Raw genomic sequence first — 19383 nt, forward strand, 5'->3', positions numbered from 1 at the left:
CACTCACTTGCCGAGGAAAAGTCCTTAGTAGGGTATAACAGGATACCAAGTTGGCCCCTTCAAATCCCCACATCTTTAGACATCGATTACTGTGGCATTTGTGGGAAATAATGCAAACTGGAGCCACGCCGGGTCCTCCGCTCTCCGCGCCTCCCGGGAGAGCTACAGAAAAGCCGCCATCGGTACCGGGCGCTAGCCACACCCCCCCTTTATCACCACTTTTGATGCGTTAAAGTGGGGATAATTCAGAAATAAATCTTTGTGAATATGCCCCCAAGTATTTTAAGCAGCCAGGTTTTTCAAAGTTTCTAATTTTTGTTATTAAATTAATAGACATTCCTAATTAAATTCCACATTTGCCCATTAGAAGGTTTTCTGCACATTGCAAGATGGGGTCCACTGCATTGTAAAATCACCTCAATTCTAATAAAACCCAGACAATGTGGAAAATATATACCGACCTTTTACTCTGTGATCTACCTTTTGCAGGCATTTCTATCTACAAAAGCAAAATTATATAGCAGTTTTCTCTGCACGTTTAACTTTTGAAATGTAAATGTGGGCAAAGCATGACTCTTCGCAGCTTCTTAAAATGGAAAAGGTTTTTATAGCATTGTAAGAAGGTTGCGAGAAAAAAAACTTGGGATCTTATCACACCCCTATTTCGGTCATATGTAATATTCTGTGGTTCAGTCATTATGAACCTCACATACACACACAGGGCATTATTTACAACGATTTGGTGTAGGGCAGCACCTCAAGTGTTTTTGCCAAGTCAAAGTGGCAGGAAGGCACCATATTTACGAGATACTGTGCCTTCCTGTCCATTCAGCCGGTGCACAATATTGTGTCTAGTGCCAACGAAGGCACCCTTGCTCCATAGTGCAAGGGTGTCTGAGTTGTTGGCAGGATTGTTTTTGTGCTGTAAGGTACACTTTCTAGCACAAAAACAATGCATGTAGGCATTTTCCTCTTTCTATGTGTACTGTGGGTGCAGAACACATAAGGAGAGGACAAAACTAAGAGAAATAAACATATATCTCCTTGTCAAGCCTGTCCTTGGGAGGCGTACAGTTTTGACCCATTTCCAGGTTTACTGATCCCTATAAATCTGAGAATGCTTCAAACCCCATGGGTGTGGCTGGGAACACCCACCGCAATGCCCATGGTACACCTCCCTGATGCAGCGTAAGATGACACAGTGTCTTTCCGTGGTTTACCTTACACCATATCGATGAGGCCATGGTGTAGTGTAGATCCTATATTCCTGATAGACTCTGCGCATTGGAATAATATACACTAGAGATTTGACATAGAACTAAGGTCAGTATGTCTCTATCGAGTATATTAAACTTAATTACTTGTGTGTTTCAGCAAACTCAGAGGTCACTAAAAACTTCTCGAATGAACAAGAAGGGATTAGTTTCTGACAACCACATAAACATGGCAACTTTGTTTCCCTTAGAATCGGACCAGTCTGAGAATCGTAGAAACAATAGAGAACAGTTTCACTCAGTCAATCGTGCATGCTTCGTTTCTACAGAGTTGCACAGAAATAGAGAGACAAGCCTTTCAATAAAAGGGGTTTACTGAACAGTCTTATTTCTCATGCAAGAGATATGAACAGCTACAATCGAAAGACAGAATGCAAAGTACAATACGTACAGCGTTAGCAGTAAGATAAAATAATACTGCAATAGCATGGTCTGTAGCTATGACATATATTAATAAAAATACATACATAAATAACACAGGCTAAAATACTCAACTGGTACTTCTAAAATAATCCTACCCCAGTGTACCTAACCTAAGAGTAGTACAAGGGAAGAAGTAGGTGTTGTTTATCTATAGTCTAGTTTAGCTTAAAGTTTAGTTTTCCCAAGAGTTGCCAAAAGTTTCTCTAGGCTCTAGTCTGCTTTAGAATGAGAGAGGTTGGAATCTCTTTCCGGGACTCGGTCTGTAACAACCAGCAAGGGGAGTCAAAAACGCTGGAGCTAAATTCTATGCGAGGAGGATGACAGCATCTGGTCAGTGCGTCAGTTGGGGACTTGCCTTCCTTCCTAACTTGCCGTGGTGAGCCGCGTTGTGCAAGTAGACGGCCGAACCATGATTTGCCATGGTAAGTGGAGGTATATTTATACCTTGAAGGTGTTCAGGAATGCCAGTATTGACGTACAAGTCGGGCATAAGAATGTCATGAACTAACCCCTAAGGAATAGATGTTCATGTATAATAAATGAGTTCTTGGAGAAATCAATATCCAAGCAAGCAGAAGTTCTAAAGGCTTAAGAGTCTGGTTTTCCAAGAACTCATTGTGATGTAGATGAACGGATGTATTTGACCATGCCTGTATTTGGTTAGCATGAGCAATGCCTAAATAGAGGCTGAATTTCAATGCCTAAATAAGGACAATGGTAATTATACCTATATGCGGGCATAAATAGGGAAATCTATATATGGTATCTAAATCGACACACACTAATGGAAAGCCATACAAAGTGGCTTTGCGTGGCCTCGTAGATATAGGACTGCACTCTGTGCCGCCGGAATGTCATAAAATGTGACCTAACGGTGGTGAAAGGGCTTTGTAAATAAACCCCACAGTTTTTAGAATTTGGGACCTGGATTATGATCTCAGTTGGTAAATACAGTGTATAGAGTTGACTCAGTATTACTGTTCCAGCAACTATTCAAACATATTTCGATATTGTGCAATATTTTGGTGAAATAACTGATAAAAACATTAGTCTAGGTTTACTAAAGTTTGATGCGCCACAACTCAGCAAAATAACTTATTGCACAGTGTTGCATTAAACAGCAACACTACGTGACCTCCTAAAATATGGTGTAATTCTGCTCCTTCCTTGCACTGGCAGACTGAGTACTGCCTAGCGCCAATGCATACACCCTTGTGCCATGGTGCATGGGTGCCTGCTTTCCAGGCTGGAGCGTTTTTATGTATACCTCCATGCACAAAAACAATCCTAAAAGGCAATTCATCACGCATAGAAATAGGAAGTAACAAGGAGAAATAAAAACATTATTCCTTGTTACACCAGCCTCAGGTTGGTGCACCATTTTGGTGCAAACCCAGGTTTATAGATTTTAGTAAATCTCGGTTTGCTTCAATATCCATGGATGGATGCCTGGGATTACCCATGCTCCACCCATTGAACGCCTCCAAAATGCAAGGCAGCACCATGCACTACCTTGAGTTATTATTTTTTTATTTTTACTAAGCCAACCAAAGCCATGCAAATCTGGCTGGGTGGCTCAGTAAATCCTGATATACATTTTGCATTAAGCTGCATTAAAATATGTGACACAGCCCGACACAAAATATTATTAAATCTGGCCCATTGTTTCCAGCAGCCATTGTTTCAGACTTTTGCTGTGGGAAACATTTCTGATAGTAACCGGGAGATGCATAGTACTACTGAATCCACTAATGGTAATTATCAAAGATACTTGGGGCGCCCTCAAGATTCTCCATTCCATGTGTGAGTATCTCATCTAGTCCAAAATATTTCCTTTCCATTCTAGGATTTGTAGCCATATTATTCACATTATAAAATAAGGACTATAAAGGGCGTATTGACACGCTAGTCTTGTTTTCATAACGTTCTGATATGTTAAGTAGGGGTGTTCCTGCAACATTATGAGAAATTGTCCATTACGTGTAGTTACTCATTATTTTTGGCAAGATAGTTCTGACTCTGAACAGCTTAACTGGCTCTAAAGGGCACTGGGTGCGTTCCCAGTGGGCTGGCAGTGTGCGGATAGGTTTCACTGCTGCTGGGGGGTGGTTTGGGTACTGCTGGCTGTGCCTGCCACATTTCACACCTGCTGGGCTTCGGTACTTTACAAACAAACAATACAAAACAAATGGTTTTAAAGCGATGCTCAATTCAAAACTATTTGTTTTTGCATTTGGATGGTTCTTGCCTCCTGAAACATAGCCATGAGCATCACAGACCTTGAGGAGTTTGGGGGACTAGGGGTCTGCTGTTCCTTGGCTCAGAGTGTCCAGTACATATATGATAAAAACTCAGCAAAATTCAAAACAGTGTCTTTCTTTGTAATGTAATCCTTCAAACAAATTTCAGTTTAGCATTGTAAATCATACCATTGCATTAAATGGCAATCATTAAGTTAGTAGCAAATTCTAAGCATGAACTTAGAAACATTCTTGCCCCAAGTCCCACTGCCCTGAAGATGATGCTATTAGTGAACCAAGAGGAAAGTCAGCTGTTTATTGCCCACTATATGGGCCCTAATATGTTTTGCTTTCGTGCAACGCACACCTCTTGCTGACATATTTCGAGGTGCTCTCATGTGATGATGAAGGTAAAGGAGGAATTGTGAATAAATTAATTGCATAGCAACCCACATTCGGTCAAGTGGAAGCCAGGATTGATGCAAGGTTTCCTGGTTTAAAGTTGTGCTATTCCACCACTGCATGGCTGTCTGTGTCTCTCGTCCATTTTGAATCAAAGCCTGATTCTTTGTGTTTAAGTTTTTGAGGTACTAAATCAGTGGTGCACAGTGTTAAATACATTTGAGCTGTGCATGTTTCACAAGGGCTGGTGGTCGTAGTGTTTGGGGAAGGTGATATTTTAAAGCTGAAGCCAAAATGACAACCAGAGCACACATCATTGGTGAGTGTGGGAAACTGTGCCCCACCAAACTAAAACTCAATTCATTGTCATCAATTCTTGAATGTACTCCTCTACACACTCTCCACCATCAAACCGGTGCTTTCACTGTGAAATATGTCTTTTAAATAACCATGTTTAGTATATACACATATGGTGGGAAAATAATTGCACATTTCATGTTTGTCATATTGATTTCCTAAATCCAAAATCAAAGCTCAATGGCAAGTTGAAAATAATTCCATTACCTTTAATATGGTTGAACCAAAACACCTCACACTTTGATACTGCTAAGGTAAAGCATTAAAGGTAAGCACCCTCCTCTATCCAGGAGCTGCTTCCAGTTTGGAGATATCAGCATCACGAGTGGGGCCCACAGTGTGAGACTGTGAGGGTAATGTCTAGCTACCCGGCTGCTCACTAATACATACCCAAGTGTCATGCGGCAATTTAGTGCTGCTGCGGAAAAGCAGTTGGCAGTCCTGAATTTGTGGGCATCTATCTGCATGTACAGGGAGTCATGCTCCCTCGATGAGTTATGTGCAGACATAAGTTGTAGAAAAAACAACACTCACTGGTACTTTTCTGTTTCATTCAAGAAAAACAGGTGACTTGTGAAACAGTGCTACCTTCTTGTGACTTTATCCAGTATTGTCATCTTGGCTAGGTGATTAGGTGGATTCAGCTGATGGGCTGCTGCATGGGCTGTAAGGCTACTTTTGGAATTGGATGAGTTAACAAACCCCCAAAGAATGCAGCCCCATAGTCCTAGAAGGCCAGTATAGCCTTGTGGTGTTGGTCAATCTTCGAAGTTTGTGCCTATAGATATTTCAATTCGGATCTAAACAACTACCCTATTCAGCAAATTTGAAGTAACTGAGCCCTCTATTAAGCTCCATACCATGATTTTGAGCAAGCAGGTGAGTGGCACCTACTTTAATCCAAAATAATAAAAACAATCACAGTAACAGCTAGTCAGACCTGACACGGGAGACCTTGAGATCCCCTCATTAGCAGTGCCTAGCTGCAGCATGCCTCTCAAAATAAATCCCTTGCAGCTCCAACAGCCCTCTGCTTTGTCCAACTTCTCATTGTCAAGAACTCAAAGAAGTCAAAGCTCAGTTGATAATTAGTCCAGGAAGCTAATGCGTGTGTTTCTTTCACATTTAGGTCTTAAGAGGGGTGTGTGTGTGAAAATAAACCACTTCCCTGAAGATACAGACTACGATCATGACAGTGCCGAATACCTCCTGCGTAAGTACTCTTGCTCCGATGATCTGTTATATGTTATTCTAAAGAAGTTTAATTCACTGAATCCCTAAAGCTGAAGGCAAACAGCAATGGCCATAAAGGGAACTTCCTCCCAAATACCACTCTTAGTCATGAACATCTCTTATGCAAATAAGAAAGACATCTATTTGTCCCCCTGGAAGTAATGACAGTGACAAATATACCCACCTATGCGTAAACAGAGGCGCGCATGAGGAAGGTCCCTCGAGGAATGCGTGACAGTGGTAAATGCCTCTGATGTATGTGCCTGTGGAAGGGCTCAATGGCTCTAGATGAGTGATAATGGGAGAAATGATTACCGCTCATATGAACGTTAAGTGTGTATGAGTAACGAGTGCGTACCCAGCAACCGCCTACAGGGCTCCCACAGACGGCAGGCATTTCTTGGAAAATGAATGTCACATAATACCATGCTTCCGTAAAAACAACTGTGATCCCATGGACCTCAGACCCAGTGATGGTCTTTTGTATCTGGGACAAATGATGAGAGAAGCTGGAAGATGAAGATAACATCTCTTTAAAATAGCAACAGAAGTACACTACTTTTACCTATAGCAAAGAGGTGAAATGTAATTGACAATGAGCACATCAGTAATCCACAAATTCATGGAAGCAAATCAGTTAGTGCAGTGCTCTCTGACTAAGTCACGGAGGGATTCACGTCAATATTCGGGATAACCATAAAATATAACTTTTCATACAATTAATCGCAGCAGAACTCATTCATACATTGAGTGGTAATTCAGAAAATTTGATATGAAATCATCCCTACTTGTACTATGTTATAGACCCCTCAGTTACTGGCATATTCATCAATGATGAAACAAAGAGACAGAATGTGTTATTTACACCCTTTTCGCCACTAGCTTTCTAGGTCAGTGGAGTCAATGGCATGTACACCTCCAGCAGAGGAGTGCCTCACAAATTTAGAGATTACCATCAGGAAAGCTGAGATCCATGTGCATTCAGCTGATATGCCAGAGTAGTGTCTCCCTTAAAACCACTGGACTTTCCCAAATGGGTGCCTTGGTTTTTATTCAAGGAAATTAGCTTACAAACTGGCACTCTGGTTCTTGAGAACAAAAAAAACACAATGGCCATCACATGCAAGGTGTTTCATCCTGCACCTAGTGGCCATTGAGCTCTTTCCTTATCTGGGACCACTATGTATTTCATGATGGTCCAAGACAGGTAAATCTAAAATAGGGTTCGGTGAGCATCACTATAAACTTAAAACCCATTGGCAGACGACCATTCAGGTCAGCGGCTTCTGACAGCAGAGCCAGCTTATGGTCTGCCGTCAGAAGCCCTGCAGTTCCTCCACATCTAAATGTGATAAAGGACCTGTAAGTTTGGCAGTGTACATTGCATTACTTGAGCTTTGCTAAAATCTATATGAACACCCCGAAATCTTTGTCATTTGTTGCGCTTTACATATTACCCTAACAATGGCACAGTCCAGTAAGGGGCGAGGATTGAATCACTGACCCAGCCCACAGCTCCGTTCTGTCTGTGCATCTAAATCAGAAAGAAGTGTTTCTGTCGGCAGCGCATGCGCTACAGACAGCGCACCATGGAAAATCAGAGCCAGCTTTTACTTGCTGCTCCTCGCTTTTGTGCATGTGAACTGCCAATCCAGTAAAGGCTGAGTTTATGGTTTCCTCTTAAATAGAAACTTACTTCTCAAGTTCGAAATATATTGATATCTGGATGCTTCAACATATTGCTGACATATCCTAGAGATGTATACCATACAAGTGACTAAGAATATTTTTAAGCCTTGAAGCCCACTCAATCAGACATATTTAGTCAATAGCCTGAAAGACAGTCCTCTTTACAGCTTGTATTTGCATTTGGGCATTTTGTCTAGAACTTGAACCCTCATGTTTCTAAGCACTAGTTCTTTTTTCTGACTTTCTCATAATGTGTAATGATATTCATGTACTTTCTTTCAAAGAGGAGCATTTTAGCAGTTGTCTAAATTTGCTATAGTTTGTTTCCAATAAGACATGACACGTGAATCACCAATTGTGTCTGACTATATATGAAGCACACACTGCAGACTTAAGTGCCCCTTGGCTTGGTTTGGTAGGGTGCAGAATTTCATATTCATAACCAAATATTACTTCCCTTCCAGGTTTTGCTTCCTACATGGTGGCAGGGCTGATGTTACATTAAGGCCATGTAGACAGTGGCCCTTTAGTGCCACTACACATGGCTACCAAAAGGGTGCTAAACCATGACTGGTATTAGACCGGCCAACTGGCAAAATATAATTCTGCTCCCTTCTTCGAAAATCATTGCACCAGAGCTGTATGTTGAGGAAATGAACTAGTATAGAGAAATAGACCTGAAAGTACACAATGGCATTTAACATTGGATATTGTCAGTGGGGTAGATAGAGCTGCCCATTCTGGATGGGTGCAACCAGGCAGCAGGAAAAAGTAAACTGTAAGTAAAAAAACTGAGATAAAAGAAATCTAACACTACTTTGACAAATTGGTCCTGATTGTCAGATGCCTATGGAGATTCCTGGGCAATTATTCCTGGCAAAATTGTGGTTATAAGATAAACAGAGACAACAAACAAAAAAGTGTTTTATAGAAAGTGCCAGGGTAACGTTCATAAAACTAACATGGCAGGGCCTAACACAAGAAGGTAAGTATATACATTTCCACCCTAAATTCAGTAAGAATACATTGTGCATTGCTCTAGTTATAATTTGAGTATTTCTTCTCTTCAGACAGGCCTTACAATCTGAATCATTCAATTTCTGGACTAGACTACTGCGCTCACTTCCTTAATGAGGTTGAAAAGTTAATAACATGTAAATGGAGGACTACAATTATTATCAAGTGGTGTGCATCAATAGCAAATATATCACTATGGTGTTCAAATCAGTTTGTGGAAGGAGACCTGTTTCACTTGAGCTCCCTCCAAGTACTTAAATATGAATTATATTATATTCTGTACTTCCAGTACAGTACTTCAAGTACTTCCATAGGAATTGTATTATATTCTGTACTTTCAGCAAAATGCTTCAAGTACTTACACATGAATTGTATTATATTGTGTACTTCAAGCACTTACACATGAATTGTACTATAATTTGTACTTCAAGTACATACATATGATTTGCATTATATTCTGTACTTCAAGTACAGTACTTCAAGTACTAACATATGAATTGTACTATATTCTCTACTTCCAGTACAGTACTTCAAGTACTTTCATATGAATTGTATTATATTCTGTACTTTCAGTAAAGTACTTCAAGTACGTCCATATGAATTGTATTATATTCTGTACTTCAAGTACAGCACTTCAAGTACTAACATATGAATTGTATTGTATTCTGTGCTTACAGTAAAGTGCTTCAAGTACCTACATATGAATTGTATTATATTCTGTACTTCCAGTACAGTAATTCAAGTACTTACATATGAATTGTATTATATTCTGCACTTCACGTACAGTACTTCAAGTACTAACATATGAATTGTATCATATTCTGTACTTCCAGTAAAGTACTTCAAGTACTTACCTATACATTGTATTATATTCTGTACTTCAAGTACAGTACTTCAATTAATTACATATGAATTGTATTATATTCTGTCAAGAGTTCCGTCTGTACAGAAAGCATTTCCAACATAGGTACATAGAACCAGATCCAGTCAGGATTTTAGAATGGCTAATAACTAAGTAAATCACTTCCATTTAAATTCACTGTATTCACTGTCTATCCATGTACTGTAAATGAATATTCTGAAAAATAATCTGGCATTAATCCAGCCCTACTGCATTCAATGTGTCCACCATTGGGTCGGATCTACATAACATAATAATAGCATGACGATTCATGACTTATCATTCCTTGGTAGGGAGAAGACAGCAGGGGTGAGAATATGGCTTTGCAGTGTGAAGCCAGGCCCCTGGCACGGTGTTCCTGTCCTAATTTAGATTATGCTGTAAAGTCATTCAGTAGGGCAGAATAGCCAATACTCAATCTGGTTCAATCCAGATGTCATGGAAGCCCTGGCTTCCAAAGTAGAATCGTTTTCAGTAAAGAGGACCTCCTCAGAATCTGTGAATGAAGCTACCCAATCTCTTGTTTTCCTCAGTCAAGGGTCTGCTGTTGGAGATAAGCTGCATCTGATGTAAAATGAGAAAGCAAGATAAATCAGTGCAGATTGTGGCCCTCATTAAAAGTTCATGGCTAAATTCCAATCCCTTTACAGACAGGAGTTTGCCAAGAAATTAGAATTACAGGTTTTATGGTAATTATCACACTAACACAATGTTTCCCCTTATAAACTCTGGCAGGTCTAACCTGATAAAATATATCAGGGGAAAAGACGAAGAAAAAGACAAAAAATGTCAACTTTAGTGTGGTAAAAAAGTATTCTTTATGACATGCCTCAATAACGGAACTTGAAAGGTAAATACCTCACCATATTTAACACAACTGGTAACCAGGGCCTTTGATGGCTAAGTCAAACACTGCATTAAGAATTAAGAAATGTAGTTTAATGAACAGATGCATGACCTGTTCTGTTTTTGGCGAATGTATCCGATTCTAGATTAATCTAAAGGTGTCTTTGTACATGGCAGCTTTAAAAACAATGAATTCTTAACAGTTCAGGAAAAAGGTATTCTGTTTATAATATAAAATTAACCTCTCCAACATCTGCCGATACTTTACCACAGTAAGTGTGATGGTGGTAAAGGCTTCACACTCTGTGTCTTGTGCTTCCATATCCCTGAGGTTTATCAAGGCTGGTGGCTATCATGGCATCTGTGATCAAAGCCTGTGGTGGCTCCTGCAGGTTACTAAGCAGAGTCTGACTGCAACCTGTAAAAATACAGGCGTTCCCTCACAACTCAGGACTCCTAAAACATACAGGAAAAGGCAGAGGAGACCATAGTGCCAGATACCAAAACCTTGAAGAAATTACCTCCATTATCCTTTTCAATCCTACTAACAGACTCACATATCCACCGCTCAAATTCATTTCATATTTCCCTATACTAATTTACAACTAATCCTTTTTGGGTTCTGGAGAAGTGTGCTACTAGCAGAAAAGTGCTTCAACAGCTCGCCAGGGGTAGTAAGCGCTATATAAATGCAATTACAATTACAATTTCATTACAAGTTAAGGTCATCACTGGCAGTGCTTAATTTTTGGTAGTGTTTTCAGGCGATGGGCAACAACACTCATGTTTGGGGACTGGGGTTTATTTTTCATCTTCATACATTAACACGCAACAAGACAGAATAAAACAGTAGATGGATGGAGAAAAGGACAAAAAGAAGAGGAAAAGATAGAAGAACGATAATAAAGGGATAAATTGGAGATGAAAAAAGTCTTCAAGATCAAAAAAGGTAGAATCTAAACTAGGCAGACTTGGCATTCTGCAGCATCGGCAGTCACGACACAAGTGGTGTGCTCCAAAAAAATGTTTGAGCCCTGGACTTATTTATTTACAAATAAAGCACTGGCATCAGCAAGCACAGTGAAGTAACTATTTATTTTTTGCATCAGTGATCGTCTCCCCTTAAAGTCATCTTGAATTAAAACCTGGAATGTAGATTACCATGCTGTGATAACTCCTAAATGGGACTACCAGATATGGTACTTCAAGGTATCAAAATAATCGTTACATTAAACACGACTTGTTACTCAAATCGAATTTAATGTAATTCTTTCACAAATGGCAACTTTAGAAAGTTGACACTTTGTTGCCTAAACGTTTCCAGTGACTGTTTACAGTTGCACACAACTAGCTGTCCTCGAGACAGCCTTCTGCCTTCCTGGGGAGATATCTGAATGACTCTCAGGAGGGAACACAAATCATCTGCCAACACACAATGTTTGATCTCCTCCTGTGAGCCCAAAGGGGGAGCTTCAAAGGGAAAATGATAGTCACACACAGAGGCTACTCTTTTATTTTTGCAGACAGGCTAGTATTGTGGCCAGAGAGGTAGAGGATGTTGTCACATTTTTTTCCAAGTGGGTGTATAGCCCCCAGGTAAGCACACGCCTAGGATGGGGTAGGGAGCTCCATACACCAAAAGTAGAGTTATACCATGTTGAGAGTGGCATAAAGGTGCACCCTAGGATAGCTAGATGAACCTTTTCATAGGAAGTTGTCATCTGGTGGGAGGAACCTAGTAGCCTGAATGGCTATCTAGCCGCCCCACCACCTCTTAGCTCATAGTGGGCATAAAAGTGGCACCCCTGGCAATCAGACCTCAGATCATGTCTGTGCTGAAGAGGAGACTAAAAACGGCTGCACCAAAACTGGACTGCATCTCCTGCCTCTTGAGCTAGCAAAGAGAGAACTGTGCCTGTGGTTCCCTTTTCAAGAAAAAGTCCTCTCCAAGCCTCAGACAGGAATGACGTCAAGAGTCAGTTAGCTGACGTCCTGTTACAGCCACAGGGCCACAAAATCAGAAGAAAGTTTGTCTTGGTGAGCTATTAAAGTTTATAGCTGTTCGCCGATAGAGCCTGGAACTGGACTGGAGACTGCTTTGACTACGAGGTATCTAGTCATCTATGTCTCTTTGCCTCGTGACTAAGTCCCTGCCGGAGTTGGTTGCTTAAAGCAGGAGGGAGCAGCAGTTTCAACTTTATGACATTTTTTCCAAAGTTTACACAGTTTACCGCAAGCATGGTCCATTACCATGCTTTAATGCTCTGAGTGAAAAATGCAGTAATGTATTGTTGCCTTGAAAGTTCATATCTCCAGAACACTCTGGTGGATTTTTATCATTGAGGTGTCTATTAAAAGATAGAGGTATAGCCTATTTTAGCCAAGTCAATCTGAATTTCGATCAATTAAGATCATGAAAGACAATGTACAATAAAAAGAGCAATTAAGTCAAGTCAAGTCAAGTCAAAGAATTTATATAGCGCACTACATACCCAGAGGGTCTCAAGGCGCTTAGGGAGGGGAAGAGGATTACTTGTCAAATATCCAAGTTTTAAGTTGCTTTCTGAATGCTAGGTGGTTCTGGGTAAGGCGAAGGTAAGTGGGGAGTGAGTTCCATGTTTTAGCAGCCAGGTATGAGAAGGATCTGCCTCCCATGGTTGTCTTGTTGATGCGAGGTACAGTGGCGAGGGCTTGGCTGGAAGAACATAGTTGGCGGGAGGGGGTGTAGAAGGACAGTCGTGAGTTGAGGCATTCTGGTCCGATGTCGTAGAGTGATTTGTGTGCATGGGTTAGCAGTCGGAAAGTGATCCTCTTATTGACGGGTAGCCAGTGGAGGTCTTTCAAGTGACCAGAGATGTGTTTGTTACGCGGGATGTCTAATATGATCCTGGCTGAGGCGTTTTGGATTCGTTGGAGTTTTTTCTGGAGTTTAGCGGTAGTACCTGCGTAGAGGGTGTTTCCGTAGTCCAGTCGGCTCGTGACCAGAGCATGGGTGACTGTTTTTCTGGTTTCGGTGGGGATCCAGCGAAATGTTTTTTTGAGCATGCGAAGAATGTTGAAGCAGGATGAGGATACGGCGCTGACTTGTCTGTTCATTGAAAGTGAAGAATCCAGGATAACGCCTAGGTTCCGTGCGTGGTCTGTCGGGATGGGTGCTTTTCCAAGGGCTTCCGGCCACCAAGAGTCGTCCCATGCAGAGGGGGATGTACCTAAGATGAGGACTTCTGTTTTGTCTGAGTTCAGTTTCAGACGGCTGTGTTTCATCCATTTGGCAACTTTCATTCCTTCGTGTAGGTTAGTTTTGGCGGTGCTGGGGTCATTGGTGAGAGAAAGGATCAGTTGAGTGTCATCCGCGTAAGAGATGATGTTGAGGTTGTGTTGGCGGGCGATGGCCGCGAGGGGGCTCATGTATACGTTGAAGAGGGTGGGACTGAGTGAGGATCCTTGTGGTACACCACAGATGACTTCAGTGGCCTCGGACTTGAATGGTGGAAGGCGGACTCTCTGGGTTCTTCCGGTAAGGAACGAGGTGATCCATTCAAGTGCTTTTTCTTGTATTCCGATGTTTCTGAGGCGTTGTAAAAGGGTGCTGTGGCAGACTGTGTCGAAGGCTGCCGAGAGGTCGAGGAGGATGAGGGCGACTGTGTCTCCATTGTCCAGTAGAGTTCGAATGTCGTCTGTTGCTGCGATGAGGGCGGTCTCAGTGCTGTGTTTTGCTCGGAAGCCAGATTGTGAGGAGTCGAGGGATTTGTTGGCTTCGAGGAAAGCGGCGAGCTGGTTGTTGACAGCTTTCTCGATAACTTTGGCCGGGAATGGAAGGAGCGAAATGGGGCGGTAATTTTTGAGTTTGGTGGGGTCCGCTGTGGGTTTTTTCAGAAGGGCGGTGAGTTCAGCATGTTTCCAGCTTTCCGGGAAGGTGGCGGAGTTGAAGGAGCAGTTGATGACGTCTCGGAGGTGCGGTGCTATGACGGAGTCTGCTTTGTTGAAGATGTGGTGGGGACATGGGTCTGTGGGGGATCCTGAGTGGATGGAGTTCATCAGGTGGATGGTGTCCTCAGTGGAGATTGGGTTCCAGTCGTTAAGGGTGTTCAAGGGGGGAGAATGTTCATCATATGGTTGGGTGGGTTGGTCCCCGGGTTGGTTGTCGAAGCTGTTGTGGATGTCTGCAATTTTGTTGTGGAAGAATGAGGCTAGGGAGTCGCAGAGGGCTTGAGAGGGGGTGATGTCGTTGGAGTTGGCCGAGGGATTGGTAAATTCCTTGACGATGTTGAAAAGTTCCTTGCTGTTGTGGGCGTTGTTGTCTAGTCGATCCTTGAATGCTGTTTTCTTGGCCTTTCGGATTAGTTGGTGGTGTATGCGGGTGGCGTTTTTGAAGCGTCCTTGGTGCTGGTGGTTGGGTCTTTTTTCCAGGCCTTTTCAAGGGAGCGGCAGAGTTTCTTGGACTTCTTAAGATCATCGTTGAACCATGAGGCCTTCTTGCTGCCAGGTTTGCTTTGACGTTTTTTCAGTGGTGCTAATGTGTCGGCGGTGTTGGATAACCATAGGGTGAAGTTGGCGGCGGCTTGGTCTGGGTTAGAAGAGTGGGCTGGGGTGTTTAGAAGGAGCGATGAGGAGATCTGGTCGATGGTGATTTTGTTCCAGTTTCTTTGCAGAGTTGGTTGGAGGTGGTTGATGGGTTTCGGCTTGTTGTAGGTGAAGTGAACGCAGCTGTGGTCAGTCCAGAGGAGATCCGTAGTATGGCTGAAGGAGACATGATTGCTGGAGGTGAAGATGGGGTCAAGTGTTTGACCCGCGATGTGGGTGGGGGAGGTGACCAGTTGTTTAAGTCCGAGGTTGGCGAGGTTGTCCAACCTTCGATAAGATGCTACAATCTATATACAATGTGCGCTTATGAAAAATATGTCAATCATGTTAAAAAGAGGAAAAAAATATACATTAAAATCCATACTTTAAAAAATGATGATTAATAAAACAGATTGATATGAAGTTCATAAGTGTGTTAAAGGGGACATAAGTGAGTCAATAATACAATTGGCGTTTTGAAGCAGGGGAAGTACTTATTTTGGGGCTCATAACTTTGTGAGGTACTAGTGGTAGATACACTAAAGAAAGCCTACAATATTGATCACAAAGAAGGAAGATGTTGCTACAGTAATAACCGGGTATTTCACCTAGTTTCATAGTAGCGACCACTTTTCAGGTGGAATACCCACTCAACCAATGATACCTCGTTTTTTTTCCTTTTGGTTTCTACCTTTTTTTTTTTTTTTGCTTTACGAGCTCTGATTTAGGTAAACTAGAGTGTTCAAACTGGTTTCTGCCATTTTTCTTTCCCAGATTGACCATGCCCAACTTAAGAATTTAGCAACAGCCACTACACACTGGGAACCAGTGTCAGTCTGCAATATTCTCATAGCATCGGCACTGCTCCTCGTGCCCAAGTTTTTACATAGTGGACGCAACCATTTGTTACGTGGAGCCTGATATGCCGGACAGGCAAATAGCATGTGTGAATAATTTTCGTCATGCTCCAAACACATCTTACACAGACTATTGTTATCACTGAACCACATACATTTGAATGCATTTAGGGGTAGTGTGCCTACCCGGAATTGAAAATGTAAACGTCTATCCCTGGGTTTAGTGATAACATCCGAATACTGCTCATATTGTGGGCGGGCATAAACTCTAAATATTTGCCCGTCAATGATGTGGACTCTGAGGTGGTGATGTTATTATTTATTACCATAGACCAGTATAGACTTTTCATCTCTCTTTTGGGGGAAATTGATAGGTTTCTGGCTCCTCCCACAGGTGTCGCATACCCATAATGACCAGTGTAGTTCTTTTGAAAGCAGCTGCATATTGAGACAGCTCGTGGGTTGTCCATAGTCTTCGCCAGTACGCTATTGGACGAAACTTAGCAACCTCTTCCAGACTACCACAACCCAGGTCGTGGAAGACTGGTTTTAAGGGTGTGATCCATGGCAGTCTAATAACATTTCTCACAAGTCTGTTCTGTGCTAAGACTAATGGCTTTATATCACTAAAACCCCATAATTCCGCACCATATGTGACAGCGGATAATACTTATGTTATATATCTTAAGTAGGGGATGCATAGGTTGAGTATGGGAGGTCTTAAATTCCTTCAGCAAAGTACCAGCTAATTGACTATGCTTTAGGGCCAGGGTGTTTATCTGGTAATTCCAATTAAGTCTATTCCCCAATTTGATCCCCAGATAATTAAAAACATCAGTCTGCTCCAGTAGTTCTCCATTAAGAAGCACCCTACCCTTAATTACTCTATGCTTATGTAGGACCATAAACGTAGTTATATCTGCATTGATCACCAACCCTTGATCCTTACAGAACTCTTTGAATCTTAGTAAAGCCCTCTACAGACCACTTTGGGTTTTAGGAATAATCAGGGTGTCATCTGCAAACATAAGTATAGGCTTTTTGACACCTGCAAGGGATGGTGCATCAGTTAGGAATGCAGAAAATAATCTACAACACCATTGATAAATAATGAAAATAGGGTCTGCGCCAGAATACACCCTTGACGCACTCCTTTCAATACTACAAATTGACCAGTTTTGTTGCCCTGGGTGCTCCAGCGTACTTGGGCAAAATTTCCTGTATGTAATTGCTGTGCAGCACATAACATTTCTGCCGGCATGCCCAAATCTTTGCATACCCTCCAAAGTTTAAACCGCAAAACCAGATCAAAGGTGGATTTTAAGTCCACAAGGGCTGCATAAATGGTGCAACCAGCCAACACAACGACACGCCATTAAATCAAAACAAACCGAAAACCTGGTCAATTGTGCTCACCTTAGAGCGAAATCCTGCCTGTAATGGGGTTAATATCTTATTATCATCGATCCAGTCTCACATTCTGTTTAGTACCATTCTGCCCATGATCTTTTGAATAGCAACAATGAGACTGATAGGTCTGTAATTGCCTGGGCACAAGCGACCTCCCTTTTCAGGTCTCGCCTGAGCCAATGCGCTTGCGCATTTCTCCGGCGAAATTATAGTAAGCGGAAAAGAAGTGTCTACCAAAACGGCTGTGGATCGCATATAGTTCATGTGATCTATGCGTGTGCACACCAGCCACATATCACACCACCATTTATCTGTGCCTCGGCATCAGACTTCAAAGGCTGCCACTCCCCCGCCCCCCGAGTGCACATCGCGCACCACCATTTGTCTGTGCCTCGGCATCAGACTTCAAAGGCTGCCGCTCCCCCGCCTCCCCCCCCCCGCCACAGCAATGCTGAGAGCTTGTTTTGTGGTTGTTTTGCATTCACTAGGTGTTATATGCCTCCTTCATTTTTATAGCGCTTCTACTTCCTCGCATCTTGGCGCATTCTTAAATTTAAAAGGGATCCTTTTTACATTATTAGTATTTTTGCTGCAGCGATCACAACAGTACATTTTTCTGCGCTTTAACTTATATTTTCATGCTACTTTTGCTCTTACAGTATTAGCCTATTATTTAGGGTAACTTACAAAACTGGTTTGCTGGTGTTTGCTTTTACATGTTTAGAAGCAGCGCTCCTAAACGTGCACATATATCTCTGTATCGGTTGTTACTCAACATTTTCCCAATGCACACACACAAACAAACAGAAACAGCATATTACAATATCTATGTGAAAAACATTATTTTACAATCCAGCGCCATACAAAAAACACATGCAGGTCACAATTGATAATTGTTAATATTACCTTCCCTTGGTGCTTTCTGTTTTGCTTTCTTAAAACAAACTTGAAACCATTGTGCACAATCTTATTAATTTGTTTTGTACCCACTGTTGTACTCAACCTCAACGTTTTGTTTATAGCCACCATTAGCATATACATTTTGGAACAGCACCCTATATCACTACACTGTTAGTCTGCTTTATAACACCTCTTATAAAAATTCGGAGCAGGAACCATAGGTGAATGTTGCTCATCTGTGATGCTTTAATGCATTTTTTCTAATATATCGATTGTTTCAATTGTGTGTCGTGTGCTAGCGGCCGGGGAACCTTCTTAATGAGACCAAATAAAGCCTGGAATAAAACCGCCCCCTTTGAAAATAATCCAGTCCAGTCCCGGGCCAAGTGCACTGGGGGTAGGAAAACAAAAACAAAGGTTGCATGTCTTGTGCAATCCATAGATTCCTTACTTCTGCTTGCTTTTTTGTTTTGTTTTAGTAAAATCTGGTTTATCCAGTTAGTTACTGGTTATGCTTTAGGGGATCTCCCTGTATCTACGGAATCACTATTCGTACATCTGTTTTATGCACGTTTCCCCCTCTTACCAAGTTGCAGGCCTCCATGTCGCCATGTTATTTATATGCCATGTGTACCACTCATATCTTGTAGTCACATTTAAGTGTAATTCGAGATTGCTGTCCAAGCCCCAGCCCTCGCTGCCTCTATCATTATACACTCTCCCTGTGTTTTCCTGTTTTCCCTTGCTTTTGCACCACATCACTCAGGGACACCCCCACATCACTCAGGGGCACCACCACATCATTCAGGGACACCACCACATCACTCAGGGACACCACCATTTCACTCAGGGACACCACGACATTGCTCAGGGACACCACCAAATCACTCAGGGGCACCAGTCAGGGGCACCACCACATCACTCAGGGACACCACCACATCACTCAGGGACACCACCACATCACTCAGGGACACCACCACATCACTCAGGGACACCACCACATGGCTCTGGGACACCACCACATCACTCAGAGGCATCACCACATCACTCAGGGGCACCACCACATCACTCAGGAAACCCGCCACATCACTCAGGGACACCACCACATCACTCAGGGACACCACCAAATCACTCAGGAACACCACCACATCACGCAGGGACACCACCACATCATTCGGGGACACCGCCACATCACTCAGGGGCACCACCACATCACTCGGGGACACAACCACATCACTCGGGGACACCACCACATCACTCGTGGACACCGC

At 42.3% G+C, this 19383-nt stretch overlaps 1 protein-coding gene across 1 annotated transcript in view; it reads left to right on the plus strand.

Moving 5' to 3' along the window:
• The window catches only part of CACNG8 (calcium voltage-gated channel auxiliary subunit gamma 8), a 115669-nt gene that overhangs the window by 69361 nt on the left and 26925 nt on the right, over positions 1-19383 (plus strand). The window contains exon 2 of the mRNA XM_086928696.1: positions 5826-5909. Coding sequence (XP_086784822.1) covers positions 5826-5909 — 84 coding nt within the window. The remainder of the gene's footprint in view (positions 1-5825; positions 5910-19383) is intronic.

This window comes from Lissotriton vulgaris, chromosome 7 (assembly GCF_964263255.1).
Source record: "Lissotriton vulgaris chromosome 7, aLisVul1.2, whole genome shotgun sequence".
Taxonomy (NCBI): Eukaryota; Metazoa; Chordata; class Amphibia; order Caudata; family Salamandridae; genus Lissotriton; species Lissotriton vulgaris.